The sequence below is a fragment of the Myodes glareolus genome, chromosome 7, assembly GCF_982192425.1.
Source record: "Myodes glareolus chromosome 7, mMyoGla1.1, whole genome shotgun sequence".
NCBI classification, from domain to species: domain Eukaryota; kingdom Metazoa; phylum Chordata; class Mammalia; order Rodentia; family Cricetidae; genus Myodes; species Myodes glareolus.
In genome coordinates this window covers 62,509,263-62,534,229 of record NC_142032.1, presented here as the reverse complement: position 1 = coordinate 62,534,229, position 24,967 = coordinate 62,509,263, and the positions used below count along the sequence as shown (strand labels likewise).

Genomic DNA, 24,967 nt, shown 5'->3' with positions numbered 1-24,967 from the left:
ATCAGAAAGGAGGGGACATCACTGGAGAAAATGCCTCTGTAAGATTGGGTTGTAAGCAGGCCTGTATGACATTTCCTTAATTAGTGATTGATAAGGGAAGACACAGCACATTGTGGGTGGAGGACACCTCTCAGCTGGTAGTCCTAGATTCTACGAGAAAGCAGGTTGACTTGAGTTTAGTGTTGCTTGCATTTAATTCTAGCACTCAGAAGACAAGAGGCCAGCCGTGAGTTCCAGAACAACCAGGGCTACATAGAGAAACCCTGTCTTGAAAAACTGAAGGGGGGGGGCGAGGGAGGGAGGGAGAGAGGGAGGGAGGAAGGGAGAAAGGGAAAGAGATAGGTAGGGGGAGAGAGAGAGAGAGAGAGAGAGAGAGAGAGAGTCCTGAACAAGCTATGATGAGCAAGCTGGGTTTAAGTTTCCTGCCTTGGCTTCCCTTAATGGATTGTGACTTTAGAAGTGTAAACCAAACAAACCTTTTAAATTGCTGGTTTTGGTCATGGTGTTTCATCATAGCAATAGTAACTCTAACAAAGACAGAGGTAAAGAGGCCTCTAAATTCAGAGAGGTTTCACTGAGGACAGAGGCAGAGAGCTTGTATGCATGTGGTTAGATAAGATATTAATTAACTAACGAAAAGGGAGAGCTTTTGGAGACGTGCAGGAGCAGGGCCATGGCAGGACTGTGTCCAGGCGGAAAAGTGGACAGACTGAAATTTGAGTGGACAGTGACAATTAGTCACACATCCTGCCCCAGGTAACAATAAGGAGCTTTTTTTTTTCTGTCTATACATCCTTCAAAGCACATAGTGCATGTGATGGTCAGATGTCAGTTTATGGGACTATCTCTGCCACCACTGCTGCCATGGGAGTGTTAATTGTCTCTCCTTTTAAGTGTCTGGTGTATTCAACATTCAATTTCTTTTTTCTTTTTTGATTTTTAGAGACAGGGTTTCTCTGTGTAGCCCTGGACCAGGCTGGCCTTGAACTCAAAGATCTGCCTCTGCCTTGGAAGGGCTGGGATTAAAGGTGTGCACCACCACTACCCAGAAAGGTCTGGCTTTTCTGAGACCATTTTAATGCACCCCTGTGTCCCTGTGTTCCAATGTACTTTGATAAGCTCGTAGGTGGTAACTTTGCAATTTCTTAGTAATGTCAATTATCAGTCTGTGCCTCATGGGTAGTGCTGGAAAGGTGGTGGTGCCTATGTGCTTGAATGAGATAGAGTCGCCCTGCCTCTACTTCTGCACTCAGAATAGAGTCAAACGCTACCTGTAAAATGGAGTCACTCAAGGCAAGGCACAGGCTGAAAGCCATGGTTTCACATAAAATGTAGTAACTCAGAGCAGGGTACAGCCTGATCTCTACACTAGATAAGACTTTGGCCACTAAGCTACAGCACTAGCCTTTGAAAAGATTATTTGAAGACCAGTATCAGCTACAGAACAAGCTTGAGGCCAGCCTGAGCCAAAAGAGATCCTGTCTAAACTAAAATTAATTTTGAGACAGCGTCTCATTAACTTGCCTGTCTGATCTTATACCTCCAATCCTCTTTCCTTAGCATCTGAATCAGCTGGGATCACAAACTATGGACTACCATGCTCAATGACATTTATTTTTCTATGGTCCTGGGGATCGTAGGCATGGTCTCATACACTCAAGAAAAATGTTCTACCATTGAGCCACACCCACAACCACTTTAGAATTTTTGAATCCTTCCATATGTACACATTGTTTTGGGGGATGGGTTACTCTGCTTTCAGTACCTGGGCTTCCCTGGCTCTTTGTCACTTCTGATGACCACAGGTCATCTAATCACAGAGATAGCCACTGGGTCTGAGGACTTCTACATCTCTATACTTCAATAAGCTCAGGATCTAGGCACATCTGCGCTAGACAGAGATCCCCTCCCCCCCCAAACACTCCACAAGGTTCATTATCTGCAACCTAATGAAGAAATTACAGGAAAACTGGGCCATTTATAAAACCGACAGAAGGTGTGAGTAGAGCATAGGAACCGAGACAAGGCCAGGTGGTGCTGCAGAAGCTGTCTGTTTGGGATGCTTTGCTAGTCTCTCTGAACAACCCCAGCTGGAGCCTGCAGAGCCCTTACTGCCTAGTGGTTATGGTGAAAGGTGGGGCTCTCATTCCTTAGGATTGCACATCAGCAGCCTCTCTTCCAATGAGGAGTGGCCTTGAAGGACCACATACTCAGGTTCCAGGCTTGCGTGGTGAATGTGATCTGGGTACTTGTTTACTTTTTTCTTTTTTTTTTTATTGCTGTGACAAACACCTGACAAAAGTAAGTTAAGAAAAGGAGGCTTTGGGCTGGAGAGATGGCTTAGAGGTTAAGAGCATTGCCTGCTCTTCCAAAGGTCCTGAGTTCAATTCCCAGCAACCACATGGTGGCTCACAACCATCTGTAATGGGGTCTGGTGCCTTCTTCTGGCCAGCAGGCATACACAGAGACAGAATATTATATACATAATAAATAAATAAATATAAAAAAAGAAAAAAAGAAAAGGAGACCTTGTTGAAGCTCACAGTTGGGGGATATAGTCCATCTCAGTGGGGACACCATGGCAGCTGCTTACATTCTGACCACAGCCAGGAAACAAAGATATGAATTCAGTTCTTGTTCTGTTGTAGAGTGAGGGCTTGTTTGTTCGTTGTGGCTACCCGGCTAGCTTACACCCAAAATAACCACACAGAAACTGTATTAATTAAAACACTGTCTGGCCCATTAGCTCTAACTTTGTATTGGCTAACTCTTACATCTCAGTTTAACCCATCTCTATTAATTTGTGTGTTGTCATGTGGCAGTGGCTTATTGGGAAAGATTTTAACTAGCATCTGTCTCAGGTAGAGGATTTATGGCTTTTTTCTTTTTTCTTTTTTTTTTTTTTTAGAATTTTTTGTTTTGTTTTATTTTGTTTTTCGAGATAGGGTTTTTCTGTAGCTTTGGAACCTGTCCTGGAACTAGCTCTTGTAGATCAAGCTGGCCTCAAACTCACAGAGATCCACCTGCCTCTGCCTCCTGAGTGCTGGGATTAAAGGTGTGAGCCACCACCACCCAGCTAGTTTTGTTTTTATTGCCTACCTAAGTTTTGCCCTAGCAACTAGGCCAAGGCATTACTGTTTGGTCCATTAGCTCTAGTCTCTTACTGGCTAACTCTCATATTTTGATTTAACCCATTTTTATTAATTTGTGTATTGCCATGTGAAAAGTGGCTAACTGGGAAAGATTTAGCATGTCTGACTCTGGTGGCTTTATAGAGTTTTTTTAAAATTTTGTTTTGTTTTGTTTTGTTTTTTTTAGAATTTAGTTTTACTTTTTTGCCTACCTAAGTTTTACCCTATCAAGGGCCCAAAGTAGTTCCTTTATTAATCAATGAAAGCAACACAAAGACGGAGGAACCTCCTACCATTCCTTCTTTTTAATCAGCATGGGATCCACGCTGCCTATATTTATGGTGGGCCTTCCCAGCTCAATTTAACTAATCTAGAAACTTCCTCACAGGCTTGCCCAGATGTTTGTTCTCATGGTGATTATAAATCCCTCAAACTGACAATCAAGATTAACCATCTTTTGAGATGGCTCAACGGGTAAGGGTGATTCCTGGGACTCACAGGATGGAAAGAGAGACCCGATTCTCATGAGGTGTCTTCTGGTCTCCACATTGCATACCCCTCAATGAATAAATTATGATAAAATTTTATTTAACTATTAACCATCACAGACAGTTGTGGTGAATCTCAGAGTCAGGGCAATGGAGGAGTCTGAGCCTCTCCTGCAGCCACGTTCCTGTCTGACAGAGGCGTTGGGGGTTCATATTACTTCCTGCCTAGCACTCCTCATATGGTCCAGAAGCATCCTTTTGATGGGGAGAACAAGCTGAAGAGTCAATAACTCTGCCAGGAGGCAACTGTGGGAAGTTTAGTCTCTGGTGCTGGCTCTTTGCCTTAGAAAACTTAGGCAGGCAGCCGGGGGCAGAGGCAGGTGGATCTCTGTGAGTTCAAGGCCAGCCTGATCTATAAGAGCTAGTTCCAGGACAGGCTCCAAATGCTACAGAGAAACCCTGTCTCGGAAAACAAAAAAACAAAAACAAAAACAAAAACAAAAAACAAAACAAAACAAAAACAAAAAAAAAAGACCCAAAACAAAAACAAACTTAGGCAAACTCAGCAGCCTTGCCAGAGAGTTGGCTTTTTATAAAACGGCCCTCCTGCCTCTTCCATCTCCTGGCTAGACTTCACGTGGACTCTGCAAAAAAGTATGGGAAAGGACAAAAGTCTGCCTGATGGATTTGGGCCAGAATAATCACCTGAAGTGGGGAGTTTCCTCTTCAAAACCACCTGGTTTCACAGAAGAGAGCTGGGGAAGGGCCATCATACTTTCCATTTCCCGAAGTGTCAGGCCCAGCCAGGTCCTCTGCAAAATGGGATCACAGGAAGGATTCATTGGGTCCACTTGGCTAGAGAGTGGAACAGGGGAGCAGAAGTAAGAAGCAAAGGGTTCTGAATGGGTGCTGAGAAGTTGTACTCCATACAACAGTCACCTCAGCAAGGGTGGTCAGTATATCTTCAGACCTCCGTTTCCCCTTTTGTAAAGGAAGTGGGGTCCTGGAGCAGCGCTTCCTTTTGTCCCAGTTTAGAGGCTCCCAAGCGCCTCCAGCTCCGGCTCCACATGGGTGGTAGGGGAAAGAGGTCAGTCCCACCACAAGAGAGCTAGGCTGAGGCGGGTTTGACAGGCGAAGGTTGACCGTGGCAGGTGCTAGTATAGCAGCACAGCACCCCACTTTCCTCCCCGTCTCCCCGTCACCCCCGCATTTTGCGTGGCACAGGGTTGGTCCGGCTCTGGTGTCGGTGTTCTTGTCTACGTGAAGCCGGGCCCACTCATGACAGCGAGATCCGTGGGCTAGTCAGGTTTACTTTAGAAGGCTCCTTTGCCTGGCGGTGAAAACAGGAGGCGCGGCGCCTGCGCGCTCCGCACAGCTCGGCTTTTCCCCGGCCGCGACTCGGCCCCAACCAGAGCCACGCCCCCTTCCCCCCGCCCCCGAGCCCTGCGCCGCGAGAACGTGCACGCCCTCTCGCACCGCCCATTGCCGGGCGCGAGGCTCAGCGTGCGCGTCGGCGCGTGCGTCGTGCGTGCTCGCGCGCGCGGCCCAGCGAGCGGCGCTCGGGGGCCCGAGTCGGCTGTGGCTAGGCGGCTCCGCGCTCCAGGGCTCCTCGGCGTGACGGCCGCACCCGCGCTGTTCCAGCCCGCCGCCGAGGCCGCTCCCGGGGCGCGAAGATGCCGGCCGTATCCAAGGGGGACGGGATGCGGGGCCTAGCGGTCTTCATCTCCGACATCCGCAATTGTGAGTGTTAGGCACCGGGAGGGCCTGAGTGGGGGCGCGGCTGGGGGTCCGCAGGTGCGGCCGGGGGCCTGGGGGTGCTGCCCTGATGGGGAGGGCTATGTGAGCGGGCGCGCGGGTCGGCGGAGGCCTGGGAATGAGGGCTGCGGGGTGCAGATCGCGCGGTGGGGCGGGGGGTCCCGCGCGGGCACTTAGGGTACAGAGCGCGCGTCCTGGGTGCACATCTGGCGGGAGTTGGTTGCCTGCTGCGGAGACCCAGGCTGAGGCGGGGGTGGTTGTTTCCCTAGTGCTGGGCAGACAGTGGGGGGTATGGAGTGGAGATTCAGGCCAGCGTGCGGGGCTGGGTCCTGGCCGTGCTAATCTGGCAGTGGGGTGGGGGTAGGAAGCAGAGGTGCTACGCAGAGATCAGGGGGTGCGGACCCCGGGTGGAGTGGGTGCGTGAATTGGTTTGGACGTCTGGGGATTGCCTGTGGGTGTTCAGACCGAGATGCGGGGTTTAGGTGTCTTGAGAGCTAGGGGTAGCGATGGGAATGTGGGGCGGGGTGGGGTGTCTGTGGGGTTTGTGGCACCGTCGAGGGGCTTCCGGCCCAAGACGCCCCTCCCCAGCATGATGTCATCTTGGTCTTTCTAGTAATGGAGCTTTTAACCCAGCCTTTTCCAAAACAGCGTGGATTTTCTCTTTGGGCGGGGATCAGGACACCGTACGTCTAGGACCTGATTCAGGCGGAGTGTTGGGCGATGATTAGATCTCACCCACTGCGATTAAAGTGACTCATTCCCCCAGGGAACCGGCAGTAGCCGGGTGTGGATGCTGGAAGCTGCTCTTGCTTCTCTGCTGAGAGCAGTTCTGTAGCCAGAGTCCCCTGGGTAGAAAAAAAAAATCCGCCCAAAGTGAAATGGGTCGGAAGGTTAAAGGTCAGATAGGGCGGGTGCCCAGGACTTTGGCTTACAGAAACTTCGGAGGGTTATCAGACATCCCCTTACTGAAGAGAAGAAAAGCCATTTTCCTGTCAGTTGGTTATTAAATCCCCCCCCCCAATCCAGCAAATAGCTGACTCCATGACTTTTGTTACTTTAGAGATTAACGTGTGTCCTGAGGAACTTTGTCCGGTGTTGTCATCATACTAACACTTCATTTAATATTGTATTCCCTAAGACTGGGTGCAGGACACCGGCTTGCCTGGGTCTGCAGGATTCTGGAGGAGTAGATTGCTGTCCTCTGCAAAGATGCAAGCATCCTTGGACTAGGGCTTACCAAAATTGTAGACAATAGCATTTGTAGTCATGATGCATTTTTTGTCTTAAAATTTTTGTTAAAAAACTACACTTATAGGTGCGTGTATGTGTCGGTGTGTTCGTCTACAAGCCATGGTGCCTGTGAGGTGGTGGTCAGAGGACATCTCTCTGAGAAATCCCTTTTCTTCTTCCATCATGTGTGTCTTCAGGTATAGCATGGCAGCCTGGCCCGCTGTCCCTGCCATCTCCCCAGTCCTGTCCTTGTGTTCTCTGAGGAGACTTCAGCTGATCAGGACATTGAAAGTGAAAGCCAGTTTCTTACCCAAGTGTTTGATCAGAGGTGGCACATAGTGAGAACTTGGTAAATGACTTGTTGGCTGACTGTAGAGCAAGCCTTCCCTGTGTTGGAGCAGCTGATCTTTGGGAATAATTGGCATTTGTTGTGGGGGGACCATTCTTTGTCTTGGAATATGTTTGGCAGCACCGGGTGCCTCAGTTGTAATAGTGGTAAATTGTTCCCCAAAGGTGTAGGAAGTGTACAAGATCATTCCCAGAGGGACCATTGAAGAGGGGATACCTGGGCCTATCTGGGATCCAGGTCTCTGTCTGGCTTCCCTACTGTCTGGCCTCCATTGACACTGTGGCCTCCTCTAGGGAGCTGTGTCCTCTGTTGTGACGTTGTCTTCCAGTGGAGTCTGTGTCCTGCTGTACAGGAAGCACCAAAGTAAGGGCCCTCTGTCCTCGCTCTTCACTTTATCCCTTCCGTGCCCCTCAGTGTCTGGCACACAATATGTCCTCTGTCAGTGAGTCAGCTACAAGTAAGACACAGAAGCTCTCATAGGGGAGCAGGGATCAGAGTTGGTGCGAACTTGATCCCTAGGCGGTGGGTAGGGGGCCACTGTTGTTTACTCATGGTGAGAATGAGTGCTGGCTCTGTGGAGAGGCGGTCCCAGGTCAGCCCCCAAGGTCCAGGGCTGTATCCTGGCTCCGCATCCAGCCCGGTAACTGGAAGCCACCTGCCAGTGCATTCTTAAGGGTTGCTTGTAGGCCGCAGTGTCATCGGAGTCTGTTTCAGCAGCTTTTTAACCCCATGCTTCTCTCTTTGAAGGCCTGTGTTGAACGTTGAGAGAAAGGGAAGAATCAAGGGGTACAAAGGGATGTGAGCAGGGAGGTTCTGCATCTGTTTGCACTTGGATTACTAGTTTACCCTCTTAGCATACGCAGCCACCAACCTGCTCCCATGTCACTTAGACCTGTAGCTTTTCAGCTCAGGTAACAGACAAATTCTGTCTCATGAGACTAACTTGCTCTTTCCTGATCTACTTCAGCCAGGGCCATGAATTCAGTAATGTTATTTCAGTATGTCAGAATCCTGTAAATTGCTTCTGTTTCTCTTGCCTTTATTTTTATTTATGTGTATGTGTGTGCCTGCTTGTTTATATGTGTATCATGTGCCTGCAGGTTCCAGAAGAGGCCAGCTGTTGGATTCCCTGGAACAGGTGGTTGGTGGTTATGATCTACCCATGTGGTTGGTGGGTGCTCGGAACTGAACCTGTGTCCTTTGCAAGAGCAGCACGTATTCTTGACTGCTGGGCCACTTCAGCTTGACTTTTGCTTTTTTGACAACGTACACCTATATGTATGCAGCCAGTATTATTTATATATATTTATATATATGTATACCTGTGTATATATATACATGCGTATATACATTTTATATACATATATAAGACGAATGTTTTGCCTGCATGTCTGATCTGACTGTGTATATGTATGCCACATGTGTGCCTGTTGCCTGTGGCGATCAGAAGAAGATGATCTGACTGTGTATATGTATGCCACATGTGTGCCTGTTGCCTGTGGCGATCAGAAGAAGATATCAGATCCTTTGGAACTGGAGTTATAGGCAGTTATTAGGAGCCATGTGGGGGTTAGGAATTGAACCAGTATTCTTTGCAAGAGCAGCCAGTATTCTTTTCTTTCCCTCCTTCCCTCCTTCCCTCCCTCCCTCCCTCCCTCCCTCCCTCCCTCCCTCCCTCCCTCCCTCCTTCTCTCCCTGTCTCCTTTCCTTTTCTTTCAGTTTCCCTTTTTCTTTTCTTTTCTTTTCTTTTCTTTTCTTTTCTTTTCTTTTCTTATTCCCGGAGACAGGAATTCTCTGTGTAGTCTTGACTTTTCTGGAACTCGCTCTGTAGACCAAGCTCAAACTCACAGAGACATCCCTGCCTCTGCTTCCCTAGTGCTGGGATTAAATGTGTGTCACCATGCCTGACATACCCAGTGTTCTTAATTGCTGAGCCATTGCTGTTTCTCTCTTAAGCTGTCATGAAGAAAAAATTTTGAGCTGATAAGATAGCTCAAGTGGTAAGGGCACTAGCTGCCAATCCCATGCCTGTAGCCCCATCCCTGGACCCCATGTGGCAGAAGGAGAGAACTGACTCCCAACAGTGTTCTTTAGCATCTCCATACACATCGCTGCGTGTTTGCTCTGGCATATTTGCCCCACTAGATGTTAAAAAAAGAAAAATTCTAGTTTTTTTTTTTTTAAAGTCTAAGTTTTAAAATAATTTCTTTTTCTTTCTTTTTTTAATCTTTTGGTTTTTCAGGACTGAGTTTCTTTGTGTAGCCCTGACTGTCGTGGAACTAGCTCTGCAAACCATGCTGGCCTTGAACTCACAGAGATCTGCCTGCTGTGCCTCCCAATGTTGGAATTAAAGGCATGTGATACCACTGCCCAGCTATAGTTTCTTATTTTGAAATATTTATGGATTCATAGGAAGTTGTCTTAGTTAGGGTTTCTATTGCTGCGATGAAACACCATGACTAAAAAGTAAGTTGGGGAGGAAAGGGTTTATTGTGCTTACACTTCAGCATTGCTGTTCATCACTGAAGGATGTCAGGACAGGAGCTCAAATAGGGAAGAATCCTAGAGGCAGGAGCTGATGTAGAGCTGATGCAGAGGCCATGGAGGGTAGCTGCTTAGTGGCTTGCTTCTTATGACTTGTTCAGCCCACCTTCTTATAGATCCCAGGACCAGCAGCGTCAGGAATGACACCACTGAGCATGGGCTGGACCCTCCCACATTGGTCACTAAATGAGAAAATGCCTTACAGCTGGGTCTCAGGCATTTCCTCAACTGAGGCTCCTTCCTCTTTGATGACTTTAGCTTGTGTCAAGTTGACACACAAAACCAGTTAGTACAGAAGTTGTGAAGAAATTGATATGAAAGTCCTTGGCATCCTTTACCCCACCTTTCCTGATGTGGACATCTTTTGTAAATAGGATATTTTCAACACTGGAAAACAGTACAAACCAGTGGGCTATATAGATATCATTATTTTCTTTGTTTATTTATTTATTTTTGGTGCTGGATTTTGAATTGAGGCTTTGAGTATTTCAGCCCCTAGATGTCAGTAGTTTTACCTGTACTTATGTGTATCCGAGCGTGTGTGTGTGTGTGGTGCTGTGTGGTTTTAGTTTGAGTAGCTTCGTGTGACCTCCACCTCTGTGAGAGGCTGCTCTGTTCTGTTACCATGAAACTCTGTGGCATCAGCTCTTATAACCACACCTACCGCCTCGCACCATGGCAACCGCTAATCTGCTCACCAGCTCTGTAATTTTGTGATCTCAAGGATATCACATAAATGGATTGTACAGCATGTGACCTTTGGAGGTTGGCTTTTTCACTCAGCATGGTTCTTGACACCTATGTAGTCTATTGTATTGATGGTGTTCCAAGGAAACCACAACCCTTCTGACATTGGGGGTTTGAAATTTCACTTGCTTTTCCACGAGTGATGTATGTCCATCAGGCAGAACCATATATCACTTAAATAAGCATGCCTTCCTCTTTAGCTTTGCAGTGCTGAGGATGGAACCCAGGCCTCACTCATGTTAGATGAGAGCACTGTCACTGGACCACAGCCTCAGTCAAATGGAACTTGTCTACTGCTGTTGACATACCAACAATCCAGTATGATCAGGAATACCATGATCCCCGACTAAGGTGCTTTGGCCCGATGGGGTTTTTGTTAATGTGCATAAAAGCAATACACAGTCCATGAAAATCTGGCTTTGAGTTTGGATCTTCTCCTGGACTGCTTGTGGCATCATCCTTTCCTGACACTGAGCGGTGGCAGTGAGTGCAGCATCCCCTCAGTCCCTGGCCATTAGTGTAGACAAGTGTGGTTCTGCAGTGTGCTGCTGAGCTTGTGGCTCTGGGCTAGGTGTGTTCAGTGCCTTTTCTGCTGCACTATTTTTACCTTACTGTGGTTTGCTGGGGCACAACTTCATCACAAGTTGAAGAGCATCTTTCTATGACTGTGCTGAACACAGCATGTTCTGAGAATTGATGCAGAACAGGCAGGACTACAACAGAAAGACAGAAGGTCTTTGTGATAGTAGTCATGTTGTCATGGGCAGGAAACTGCAAAAATTGCCATTTATCCCTGTGTGGGGGCTGGGTCTGGGGCTTGGAGACAATGTAGGTTAGGTGACTCCTTAGGGCTCAAGTGAAGGAAGACAAGGGTGGCCAAGTGGTATCTCTTGAATGTTCCTAAGAGAAGAATGTAGTTTGTTGTGCACAGCTATCAGGGTCTGCTTTTGTGGATGCCTCTTTGAATTTGCATTACTAAAATCTCAAATATTTATTTATTCATAGAACCTCAGTTATTAGCTATAAGTTGGACATGGAGAAATGGAGCATAGCAATTCAAATTCTGCTTAAGTTCCATGTAAACATTAAATATAAAGTTGTTACTTGATTTACCTGCATAATGGTAAAGATAAATTAAACTTGGTCTGTTGAATATTTTTATTTATTTATTCATTCATTTATTTTTTTGGGTTTTCAAGACAGGATTTCTCTGTGTAATAGCCCTGGCTATCCTGGAACTAGTTCTTTGTAGACCAGGCTGGCCTTGAACTCACAGAGATCTGCTCATCTCTGCCTCTTGAATGCTGAGATTAAAGGCATGCATAACCACTGCCTGGCTTTTTTTTTTAAATTAATTAATTTATTATATATACAATATTCTGTCTGCATGTATCTCTCTGGGCCAGAAGAGGGCACCCTTTGGGCCAGATCTCATTACAGATGGTTGTGAGCCACCATGTGGTTGCTGGGAATTAAACTCAGGACCTCTGGAAGAGCAGCCAGTGTTCTTATCCTCTGAGCCATCTCTCCAGACCCGTTTTTTTTTTTTTTTTTTTGAGACAGGGTTTTCCCTTTTTTAATTTTTGTTTTTTTGTTTGACTTGCTCTATTTTATTTTGTTTTATTTTTATTATTATTTTTTTTTGAAACAGGGTTTCTCTGTGTAGCTTTGGAGCCTTTCCTGGAGCTTGCTCTGTAGACCAGGCTGGCCTCGAACTTGAACTGAACTTGAACTCACATAGATACACCTGCCTCTGTCTCTGCTTCTTGATGCTGGGATTAAAGGTGTGCGTCACCACTGCCTGACTGACTTGCTTTATTTTTAATTGTATTTGATGTGGTTATGTGCACATAAGTGTGCAGGTGCCTATGGGGCATCAAATACTCAAGAGCTGGATTTGAAGGTGGTTGTGAGCTACCTGATGTGGGTGCTGGGACTGAACTCAGGTCCTCTGTAAGGGCAGCAAACTCTATTAACTGCTGAGCCATCTCTCCAACCTTCGTTTTAGTTCAAACAAATTTTTACTTTTGTGATACAGGGCCTCATACTGTAGTCCAGGCTGACCTGGGACTCACTGTGTAGTTCTATTGTCTGAGCACAGTGTGAGCTATCACACTTGGCATATTTATTAATTGACTAATTCATTAATTTGGAAATAAGTTCTTCTTAGGGTAGTCCAGGCTGCCTCTGCAGTGCTGAGATTATAGTCATGTATCACCATGCCTAACTTTTTGTTGAATTTTAAAAAGAACCTTCAAAATTAAAGTCTATGCAGTTCACTTTGTCTTCTTTCCTGACTGCCCCATTGAAAGTGCTGACTTTTTGAGAAGAACGCTTGTCTTGCACATTTTCTTTTGCAATCTTCTGCATAATTCATATTCCTTAGAAACCCATTTTGTAAGCTTGTGACTGTATGAAGAGGAAGGAAGTCTCTGCTACAGGCAGGGCTCCTGTGCTACACTGTAGCACAGTGTCAGGTCAGGGCTTACAGGCAATGCCCACTTCATAGCACCATAGTGCCATCGTCATAGCAATTTCTCTCCCTTCTCTGAAGGGTGGTGTCACTGTTTCTTTTATGACAAGTTGGTTGTCCCATTACATATCTCATAGCATCTTCCCATGTCAGAACTTAGCAGTGATCACAGTGGCCCTCCCTGCACCCATCTTTGAATTCACATGTAGTCCAGGTTAGCCTTTTTAGTGCTAGGATTGCAGTGTGTGGCACCATGGTTGCTATCTCTTTCCTCTTAGAGTGGTTCTCTCTGCTGCTTTGGCATCTGCTTATGGCATGGTTCTTAGAAAGGCTGTCTCTGTGGGATTAAATGGCATTTCCTTGGCTCTTAAAAAACAAATGAGTCAGACTAGAAGGGCAGATGAGCATCTGCTATAGAAAATTTTTTTTAAAATCAGTTTGCTTTTATGTGTATGAGTTTTGTTTGCATGTCTGTCTGAGTACTGAATGCATGCCTGATGCCTGAGGTCCAAAGGTGTTGGATTCCCTGCAACTGGAGTTCTGGATGGCTGTGAATACTATGTGGGTGCTGGGAAACGTGCCCTGGGCCTTTGCAAGAAAACAAGCTCTCTTAGCCACTTAACCATCTTCCCATCCCCAAAAATGGTATTTTGAAGAGAGTTTACATAGTATGAGAAGAGCTGAAATATATAGTGTGAACTCTTGAGCAGAAGGGTTGAGCGCTGGTGGATCTCATCTGTGGCAGATTCTTGAGCATGAGGCCAACCCCTGAGCTCAAACTTAAGGATTTATAAGGTTCCAAAAACAAAAGTATTTTTGTTAATCTGTAATAAATTTGTCAAAAGTGTTGGTTGGCCTAGATAGCCAAGATAGCTCAGAGGGTTAAGACTGACAACCAGAGTTTGATCCTTAGGATCCACATGATGGAAGGAAAGAACTGACTTCCTCAAGTTGTCTCTGACTTCAACACATGTATGAAAGCATATGTGTATGTTCACACATATACAAATAAGTAAATGTAATTTAAAAAGAAATAAAAAACCAAAAAACTCTGCTGAAGCTATGCATGGTAGTGTAAACCTTTAATTCCAGAGGCAAGACTGCATTTGATGTCAGCCTGGGTTTCTCAGTGAAATGCCATCACAAAGAAAAAACTCTCTTAAATCAGAAGACTAAACAAAACAAAACAAAACAAAAACAATGAACCAGCACTGCCATTGGGATGGACATGGTGGGCTCTTGCCGGATAGATTTCTTAGATCTAGAGGTGGAGTGGTATGGACACCTCTCTTGATGGACTTCTCTGATTGGAGGCAGGTGATCCTACAGGAAGCATAGAGAAATGATAGAGCTACATAAGGTATTTGGATATTACAAATCTGCAATTCCAAGGTAACTTTGGAGGATTGTGTGCTTGGGTGTGGCCTTGCCCAGCAAGCATTCTTTTCAGGTGGAATGGAAGTGTGTGGTGTAGTCCCCACCTGACTGTAGGTTAATAAAATACTGGAATGTTCCTTCCGCTCCCACCCTCCCATCTGGTCAGCAGTGAATGGCATGTGGCCTGATGTGGCCTGATATGGAAGCTATGGGAGGTACAAAGTTGGATGGCTTCTTTCAACTTCTGTATGTAGATGCTAAATAAAAATCTCCCTAGTTAGACAAAAATGCAGTTGAATAGCATTCACTTAAAACCTAAATGAAAAAGCTAGGTGTTCTGCACACTTGTAATCCTAGCACTGCAGAGGCTGAGTGAAGCAGTAGGATCATGAATTCCAGATCATTCTGGCCTTCAGAGGAAGATCCTGTTTGAAAACAGTAGCAATAACAAACTCCAGGCGGGGTGGTGGTGGTAGCGCACACCTGTAATCCCAACACTTGGGAGGCAGAGGCAGGCATATCTCTGTGAGTTCAAGGCCTGGTCTACAGAGCGAGTTCCAGAACATCCAGGGCTACACAGAGAAACCCTGTCTCAAAAAACAAAAAAGAAAAAAACAAAAAAGAAAAAACAAACAAACCCAAACCAGAGAACAAAATCAAACGGATGGTTTTTACTAATTGTATGCTGCCTTACACTCAGATTGCAAAAATATATAATAAGGGTTTGCTTTTTATACTTTGCTGACTTCCGTGTGAAGGTCAACAAGGATGACACGTCCTGAAAACACAGTGCCACATGTGCAGTTTTATTCTGGGAGAGTTTCAGGGTGTCTAGGATTAACTGGGTGTTGCTGTGCTGAGATGAGGGCCATGGCAGTGTTTCATAATTAGTCCTGGGGTGGATGAGGCATTGTTAGGCTTGGCCAAGATGTATAAAATAGATAGCTTGTGAGTAAACAGAGGCTTCACTGGGAAATAGTGTCCTGTACCCAGAACTGCTGAAGACCTAGAGTGTGGAGCCTGAGGTTACAAAGTCAGTGTTGCCATAACCCTCCAGGGAACTGGGTGGAAAAGGGTGTTATTCCTGGCCACCCTGTGGCCCCTGCAGCCAAGAATTCCGTCACCAACCTCACCCATTTCTCTTCAGTATTGTTAGAGAAGAAGGGCTGGAAATTAGAGGTAGGAATGAGGGTAGGTTAGGTCAGAAGGGCTTCTGTGGGAGGAGCCACAGGGTACAAAGCTGGGCTGGTAGTGGGATTTTCAGAGAGGGGTGGGCAGGGATGTGTCCATATCTGCCTGTGCGCTAGTGGAAGAGGGGTCCTGCTGTGGAGGTCCCATTCTCTGTTGTCAGGTGCTGTAGTATGCAGTTCACATGGCCACCAAAGCTTTGAGCCAGTGCCTCTCTTTCTGCATTGTGTGCTCATGTGGAAAAACCTGTAGCCAGGGTTTCGTGTTAGTCTGGTTTCTCTGCCTGTGCATATCTGGAGCCTGAAACTTCAACCTATGAGAACCACGGTGGCTTGGCATTTACCCCTCTCCCATTTACCTTTCTTGGTTGGCACTGGCCTCAAGGATAGCTTAAAGACAGAAGGCCAGGTTCATGGAGGTTTGTCTTCTGATGAAGGTCAAGTGTGTTTTGGTGGTGGTGGTAAGGTAGGTGTGGTGAACCCTCAGGTTGCCCTGGGGCCTAGGCTGCTGGCTCCCTGGGTTCCCAGACAGCTGCCTGAGGGCAGGCTATGCCTCCTTCTGTGAGGTGGTGGAGAGGAAGTCTGTGTTCTAGTTGCAGTTTCAAAAGTACTAGATTATGGTGAACTCTTTTTAAATGATGAAAATACAAGTTGAGTATTTTGGAAAAGTTCTGTGTGTTTTTTATACTTCAAAATATAGTTCTGAGACTGGGTGTGTTGGTTCATGTCTTTAATCCTTGCACTTGGGAGGGGAGCAGAGATAGGTGAATCTCTGTGAGTCTGAGTTCAGTCTGGTTTACACAGTCCAGGACAGCCAGAGCTAATAGAGACCTATCTCAAACAACAGCAGCAAAAACAAACAAACAAAAAAAACCAAACCAAAAAACAAGCAAGCAAGCAGCCCAGCTTTGTATCCTGTGGCTCCTACAGAAACCTTTCTGACCAAAGCCCAGCCTGTGCGTGCCTGGAATTCCAGTGCTTGGAAAGCAGAGGCAGGCAGGAGGATCAGGCTACCTTTGGCTTCATAGCAAGTTTGAGGCTAGCCTTGGATGACTTGAGAACCTTTCTGAAAAGACACCAAACCAAACCATAACCAAAACACCAAACCACCCACAAACAACAACAAAACCCAGATCATTATCTTTTTTAATTTTTGGTGGTTGTGGTTGTTGCTGGCCACATTCCCAACAGATCAGAGCCTTGCTTTTAACCCCATTGTGCCTATAGAAATTAGAAAATCTTTGACCAGTTCTAAGCTTATTGGTATTGTGGGCTTTTGTGAGTCTATTTACAAGGAATTTAAAGTATGTTCTCTTTCCTCTCTCTCTCTCTCTCTCTCTCTCTCTCTCTCACACACACACACACACACACACACACACACACACACACACACACACACACACTGTGGTGATGGCTACTTCGCTTTGGCTGGCCTCCATTTCCCGGGTTCAGTTATTTTCCTGCCTCAGCTTCAGGAGTAGCTGGGAAGACTGATGTGCAGCCCTGTTGGCTGCATTCAGTCAATTCTCCCTGTTAAACCTTTGTTGCTGTATTTAGCTGAACTGTCCCTTCATAGAGTAGCAAATCACTCTCCTAGGAAGTAAGAGTAAGGCAGATACTCCCTGGCATGTCCTTCTACTGCTGAGATTGGCTCAGCTGGCATTCTTTGTTTGTTTGTTTGCTTTGTTTTTAGATCAGGTCTCACTAGGTAGCTCTGGATGTTTTGGAACTCACTTCTTAGACCAGGCTGGCCTGGGATTCTCTGGAATTAAAGGCGTATACCACCATCCCTGCCTTTTGAAGCTGACATTCTTGTCATTGTTTTCCTTTTGGTGGGAGGGTGTGGATCCAGTTCTGTGAAGTGCTATATCCTTGATATCCTCTGATGTGACCTTTGCTGCAGACCTAATTTAAATGTGCTTCTTTGTCTTTTTTTAAACAAGTAACCTAGAAAACAAGCAGAATGTGAAGGTGCACCGTTACAATCGACACACTTTGGAGGTGTAGGCAGGAGGATAGTGGGTTTGAGGTGAGACTAGAGAGACAAAAAAGAAAAACCACAGATCTCTGTGTTATGTTCTTGTTCCTTTGCTATACTTTTATTCTTCTTTTCTTTTAGCCTTGCTAGCTGGGGCTGTGGGATCCCTAGGCACATGCTCTCTGTACTATATATAGTAAATTGCAGGTGATTTTTCTTTCTAACCAAGGTCTCACCTTGCTACATTGGCCTTGATCTTTGATACCCCCCCCCCCCCCCCAGCCTTTCTAGTGCTGGGATTCCAGGCGCTAACACACTTGTGTGGCTATGGATTTTTGTTTGTTTGTTTGGTTTGGTTTTAGACAAGGTCTCACTAGGTAGACCAGGTTGGTCTTGAACTCAGAGATCACCTGCTTCTGTCTCCTGAGTACTGGGATAAGGATTTTTGCTATGATTTTGATACAGCACCATTCTTGAAGTGTATTCTGAGGATGTATATTTCAAATTTCCTTTATTTTTATTTCTAGGTTGTGTGTATGCATGGGCACTGGAGCACTTTTTTTTTTTTAAATTAACTGGTCAGGGATCTTGACACACACTTATAATACCAACACTAAATAAATACATAAGATTGTTATTATTATTATTATTTTGGATTTTGAGAGAGTTTTTTTTTTTTTACATAGCTCTTCATGTTCTGGATTATGCTGTATAGATCAGACTGGCCTCAAACTCACAGAGATCTGCTTGTCTCTGCCTCCTGAGGGCTAGGATTAAAGGCCTGTGCCACCACACCCATCTGAAATTAATATTTTAACACAGGTTGCACTATGTAGCCCCTACTGGCCTGGAATTCTGTGTAGACTAGGTTAGACTTACACAGAGGTAGCTTGTTTTACCTTCTTAGTACTTTGATTAAAGGCTTGAGCCCTGTACCCGGCCTAGATCTGCTGTGATGCTGTTCTACCTGTCACTTTCCATCCTGAGTGGATCATCAGGAAGGAGGCCCTTGTCAACTGCCTGATCTCTTGGCTTGAGTGCCCCAGCTTTTAAAATTGTTTGAAATAGGTACTGAAGAGATTTATCAGTGGTATAAACATTTTCTGCTCTTGCAGAGGACCAGAGTTCAGTTCCTAGAACTCACAGTTAGTGTACCACCATTGCCTGGCTGATGGTAGTTAATGTTTCTTATCCTTGGGATTTGAGTTATTTTAGGCCAGTGAGTTTATAGTTTCGAAATTTGAAAGACAGATGAGATATTCTACTTAAACAGAGAAAAAGTTGATTTGTGTGTCACAGCTTTGGAGTTTTTAGTTCTTGAGTGATTGGTCCTATTGTTCGTGGGCCTGTGGCAGGACTTCTTGGAAGGAACACATGGAGCAAAGTCACTTAACTAAGCATCAGGAAATGAAGGGTAGAAGAGGATGGGGCCACAGCCCCTTAGGAGAGCAAAGCCCCCATGACTCAAAAGACCTGCCCTGTGTCCTACTTCTTATAAGTTGCTTCCACCCATGGCCAGTGCTGGGAGGTCATGTTCTTCCTCAAGCTGGGGAACAAGCCTTTAACATGTTGACTTTTGGGGGACATCCCAGATTCCGGAAATGGTAGCTGTAGTTCTCATCAATTTTGAAACCCATCTACACTCTGATCCACACTTTAGTTGCTTGTCAGACCCCATGAAGTTCCTCAGCCCTCACCAGTAGTCTTTCTTTCTATTTGCTCCGCTTTCTTAAATCCCTGGGACTGCCCTCCCAGCTGCTGACCTGCAGTGTTAGGTCTGGTCGAGATGCTGGACACCACGTGCCTCGCTCATCTCTCCTGAATGCCCTGTGCTGCTCCACCGGCTCTACCCTTCTGCCATTCACAACCTCTGCCTGTTAGTTGGCTTCTTGTTCCTTTTATGTTGTTGTTGCTGCTGCTGCTGCTTCTTCTTCTTCTTCTTTGTTGCCCACGGGTGCCATTTTTCTAGGATTTAGACATTGTGAGTCTCACCTTGGTATTGAATCATCCTCTTGTCTATAAGTACCACAGAGCTTTGTTCTGGCCTGAAGCCCTGCCATTTGGGGACAGTTTGGTCTGCCAAGGAAGGACTAGAGTGGCCTTACGCCCAGGGCTAATTTCACTCTTCTCTCTCTCTCTCTCTCTCTCTCCCTCTCTCAAGAGTTTGTAGGCTTGGTTGACCTCCATCTTACTGTGTACTTATTGTGCAGTGGATACTGGACTTGAACACATGATTTTTCTGTCTCCACTTACTGAGTACTGGAATTACAGGTGTGAACCACAATACCTGGCTCTCATTCCCTCGTTTAAGGCAGGGTCTTTCTCCAGAAGCTGGCCACAATGAGCTCTTTGTAGCTGAGTGGTTTCCTTTTAACCAGGTCAGTGGTTGTCAAGTCACTTCCCACAGAGTCCCTCTCCTGCTTAAGTGAGACAGCAGGCCTGAATCCCCTCTCTTTGGCAGGAGGCTGTAGCCAAAGCTTAGCTTTTTTTTTTTGTTTGTTTGTTTCTTGAGACAGGGTTTCTTTGTAGCCCTGGCTGTCCTGGAACTCACTCTGTGTACCAGCTTGGCTCGAACTCAGAGATCTGTCTGCCTCTGCTTCCTGAGTGCTGCGATTACAGGCATGTGCTACCACTGCCTGGTTCTTGAGTGTCTTAGATCTTTAGGAGAGTAGGGAGACTTGTTACAAAATAGATCTTTAGGAGAGTAGGAAGACTTGTTACAAAGAGCATGGAGTTTAGAGAAGATGCGGGCTAGAGGTAGAAATACAGGGTACCATTACATTTAGAGCTGAAGTGGAGGGCGAACTGGGTGAGGGCAGAAAGGTACAAGCCCAGGAGGAGAAATGGAACCATCACTCTAGCCACCCTAGTTTATAGCTGACTGCAAGTTTTGTGCATTTCCCTACTCTGGCTGAGCAAGTGAGGCAGCTGCTGTGGCTACTGCTGCTGCGGAGTGCTGGGGCCCAGATTCAGGTCATGGATACTACAGACTACAGTGCATACCCTCTTTTGAGGATGTCCTAAATGTATTGGGGTGGAGAGCATCATAGACCAGTAAGGAAGAAGATTTAGGTAAGTCTGGTGGGGTGGCTCAAGGGACAATCAGAACTGGCTTAACCCTTCCAAGAGTTTTGCTATATAGACAATGAGGATGGGTGGTGACTGCAGAGGTAGTGGGTATGTTGGATTCCTGTTACTTCATGACAGGTTCACTTAAAACCGTAGCACACCCAAGCACCAGTGGGGCTTGGGGGATAGCTCACTTATTAAAGTTCTTGCCATATAAGTGTGAAAGTCTTAGTTCAACCCCCAGAACCCATGTGAAAAACTGTGTAGGCCTGGTAGTGGTGGCATAGGCCTTTAATTCCAACACTGGAGAAGCAAAGTCTGAGTTTGAGGCAAATCTGAGTTTGAAGCCAGTTTAGTCTACACTACAGCTACATAGGGAGACTGTCTCAACACCTCTCCCCAACCAACCAAATAAAAAATTGCATGTGGGGTTGCCCTTTTGGGGGCCAGGCAAGGTGTCAATGTGTAGACCAGGTTAGCCTTACCTCAGACTCACAGAAATCTGCCTACCCCTGCTTTCTGAGTCCTGGGATTAAAAGGCATGCACCACCATGCCTGACCATGAAATACATTTTTAATATAGCACTGGGAAGGAGGAGACAGGGAATTTCTGGGCCTGGCTGACCAGCCAGTCTAACCTACTTGGTGAATTCTAGGTTCAGTGGCAAAACAAAACAAACAACCATAAACAACCATAAAACCCCATAAAACAAACAAAACAAACAAACCCCACAAACAAACAAGCCAAGGTGGACCAGGTGGTGGTGGCCTTTAATCCCAGCACTCAGAGGCAGGTGGGCCTCCGAGTTCAGGGATGGCCTGATCTATCGATTGAGTTCCAGGGCTACACAGAGAAACCTTGTCCCAAAAAACCTAAACCAACTAACAAAACAAAAAACAAAACTACCCCAGGTATAGATGGTGCCTGAGGAATGCTATCTGAGAGTTATCTCTGGCTTCTACATGTGCGCACACAGGCAGGTTCATCCGCAGACATGTGTACACATACACACATGAAAGAGAAAAAAGGAAGGCATGACCCCTAGTCACTGTGGCTCACACCTTACTTGAGTGGGTCTCATAGATTGTTCTGGTGGCTGAAACGGGTAAATTCTCTTTTTTACTTACAAGCTATGTGCTGAGTGTGGCTCCCATGGGAGGGCTTAAGTCCCCTCCTTGACTGGCTGCTAGTCTAGAGGGTGGGTACATACAGTGGAGTTGGTGGCTTCGTGTAAAATACGGTTACCATAAGAGCAGGAATTCCTCTGGGAGGCATTGTTTAAGAAAAAGGAAATGTGCATACAATAAAATAACCTGCATGTAAATATTCCTAGTGATCTTTTTCTTTTTTTTTGAGACAGGGTCTCATTGTAGCTTTGGTTGACCCTGTGGAATGTTAATTTATTAAGGGCTCTCAAGGCAGAGTTTTTCTGTGTAGTCCTTGTTGTCTTGGAACTTAGCTCTGTAGACCAGGTGCTGGCTTTGAACTCACAGAGATCTACCTGCCTTTGTCTCCCAAGTACTGAGATTAAGGGCATGTGCTACCATTGCTTGGCAAGTATTTTTTTTCATTTTAAATATTTATTTATTTTTATTTTATGTGTTTGGGCATTTTGCCTGCGTGTGTCTGTGTACCTCATATGCACTATGCCTAAGGAGTCCAGAAAAGGACATTGGATTTCCCAAAACTGGAGTTACAGACTGCCGTGAACCACCACGTGGATGCTGGGAATGGAACCTAGGTCCTCTGCAAGAATAAGTGCTCTTAACTGCTGAGACATTCCTCTAGCATCATAAGTTTTTAAAGATTTATTTATTAATTTTATGTCTGTGACTGTTTAGCCTGCATGCATGTATCTGCACCCTGTGCATGATTGGTGCCCATGGAAGTTAGAAGAGGGTGTTAGTTACCTTAGAGCTGGTGTTAGTGAATGGCTGTGAACTGCCCTGTGAGTGTGGGAACTGAGTTTAGGTCCTCTGCAAGAACAAGTGCTACTTACCGCTGAGCCATCTTTCCAGTCCCCAGGATGTTATTCTTGATAGCCTAAAAGCAAGAAAAAAACCCCAAAGCTACTAGGTAACAAAATACGGAGCACAGTGGCACATCACCAATAAAATTAACTGCTGCTCGACAGCATTGTGCTGAGGGAAAGAAGCTTGTGCTTTCCCACTTGGATGAAGGGCTGAGAAGAGGGAAGCCTATTAAGAGCTAATGAGGTTGCCAGGACTCGACCCAGGCTGGTTGGTGAGTGACTGCTCATGATTTCCTTTGGGGAGATAGAGGACAGATAGATAATGTTCCCTGAATTAGTTTTTCCTTCCTTCTTCCCTTCTTCCTTTCTCCTTCCCTTCCTCATTTCATATCCCTGCTGTCAACCTTGCTTTAAGCTCACATTCTCAGGATCACAGGCATGCACCACCAGGCTGTCTGTGCACTCTTTCACTTGTGTTTGTTGGTATGGATTTTGATCACCCCTGCCACGTTAATACAGACCACAGAGGCATCCCTAACTATAACCATGTCAAACCCATTTTCTGAAGTTGTGTTCTTCAGAGCATTCTGATTGATGGCAGTCTTGTCAGTAGAAGATCTGAGGTGAGAAAGTCCAGCAGCCTGGGTCTTGCAGCTTGTGGCTGGGTTGTGAGTGGCCACCATCTTCAGTGTTTCTCTTCATTAATGTGGACAGTCTAGAACGAAGAGTTTCAGCCTCTGCATACGATTGACTGAAACTCTTCACTTTAGACAGAGTTTTATTGTACATGTCAAAGCTCACAGTTTTGATACCTCTGTCTATCTGTCTCTCTTTCTGCAAGGTCTTACTGCTCTGTTCAGGCTGGCTGCAAATTTGTGATCCTCCTGCTTTAGCCTCTTGAATGCTAGGATTAGAGGTGTCTGCCAACATGTCCAACCTAGGCAGGTATTTTGTAATATAGGCCATTCCCTACCAGTACCATCAGGGATGAGTTTGGTCTGTGGAGAAGAAATGATTAACTAGCCTGTTGCTGAGGAATGAGCTTTCTCCTAGGTGCTCAATCCCAACCTGTCCCCATTCTGTGCATTCTTTGAGACTCACTGAGGCAAATTACAACTTGTTCCTGACCAATGTCTGCAGTTAGTCTGGGTCACTTATTAGCCAGGGGTGCTCCGAAGTCCATGCTGAAATTGCTGCTGTATTTTAGAGAGTCAAGGTGGCTAAGACCAGAATATCACAGCTCAGACTGTCTGGCAGGCTTGTTGACACAGGCCTGTTAGTTACTCAGACTGGTGTTACCCTTTCAGAATTGATTTCTAAAGTCAGAATAAGTCAGTAACCCCTGTCTTTGCATACATCCATTTTTAATTTATTTTTTGGACACTTTGTAACATCGCTTTATAACCATGACTGGCTTGGAATTCTCTATGTAGACCAGGCTGACTCCAATGATCTCAGACTCATAGAGATCTGCCTGCCTCTGCCTCCTGAATACTGGGATTAAAGGCATATACCACTTCATCTGACCCCAAGCTAATGCTTTTCCAGTGTGGGTTTTTCTCCCCTCCCTAGATCTGTTAGCAAGATGAGGCCCTCTGCCTGAGGGTTAGAAGTGTGACACAAAGCGGGGGGCATCCATGTAATGCAGATGTGTCCTGCAAAACATCTGGGCGTATGAGGGCAGGTCTGCTAGTATCCCCTGTTCTCTAAATCTTACATATCACTTCATCTGGTGTGATTTCCTCTGTGGCATTTCCAGAGTTCAACATTTGGTGACCACCGTGCTCAACTGAATGATAATAACACCTTGTAGAGGGCGATGTTTATGACCTGTGTCAGTCATGCTACCTAGTCCTCACGTAACGTCGGGTTCTGTGATGCTGTCTTCCGTATCAGAGCAGGCCTAGAACCATCACAGAGCTGGGCAACATTTGCCCATGTTGGGGCAGCAGTATCAGAATCTGTGTGTACATGCTCTGCTCATGGTTATTCCTCACAGAGGAGGTTTGTACCTGCTCTCTTTTCTATTCCCTGCTGCTCCTCAGTCTGCAGTGCTGGGAGGTAGCAGACACAGTGCTCTGGTCCAGGAGAAGGACTGAGGACATCAGTCCAGGAGAAGTTGAGATGGCTTCTATTCTTAGTGGAAGACCAGCGAGACAGGGATGCCTGAGGATGAAGGAGAACATTGGAGGGCTTATCTCTTTGAGCTGCCTTAGGACTGTGCTGGTGGCAAATGGAAGGAATAGGGTCATTCTTTGTTCTTAGAAGACTTGAATTTTCTATAGGGGAAACCATGATCAGATGGATTGAAGGACCCAGGAGCAGAGACAGGGTAGGTCAGAAACACTGGAAAGGCCAGGGCTACTAATAGTGAACCTGGGATCTCCACTTGGAGAGAGCTAGGACTGACCACGCTTTCAGGGCAGTACTGCTTCTGGGTTGCGGGTGGATGGGTCTTCCTTCTCACTGGGGACCACTGAGTGGGGAAGCTGAAGTTTTCTGAGTGATGACTCTCCTCCAGCTAGGTACTGCCACCTCCTGTCCTGCTGTGCTCCCGTGGGAGGTGTGTGGGACAGTTGCCCATCTTTTACATTGCCTGGACATAATGATTCTGTCCTTACTTCCCTTTGCACACTTATGTATGCCCTCCCCTTGCACACTCACCC

At 46.0% G+C, this 24,967-nt stretch overlaps 1 protein-coding gene across 2 annotated transcripts in view; it reads left to right on the top strand.

Annotated features, from left to right (window-relative positions):
- Positions 1-5,189: 5,189 nt before the first annotated feature.
- The window catches only part of Ap2a2 (adaptor related protein complex 2 subunit alpha 2), a 68,924-nt gene continuing 49,146 nt past the window's right edge, over positions 5,190-24,967 (top strand). The window contains exon 1 of one of the 2 annotated variants that reach the window (XM_087908277.1): positions 5,190-5,359. In XM_087908277.1, the coding sequence (XP_087764403.1) occupies positions 5,293-5,359 (67 nt within the window). In that variant the 5' untranslated portion in view covers positions 5,190-5,292. The remainder of the gene's footprint in view (positions 5,360-24,967) is intronic. The other variant, XM_087908278.1, reaches the window with a different exon arrangement.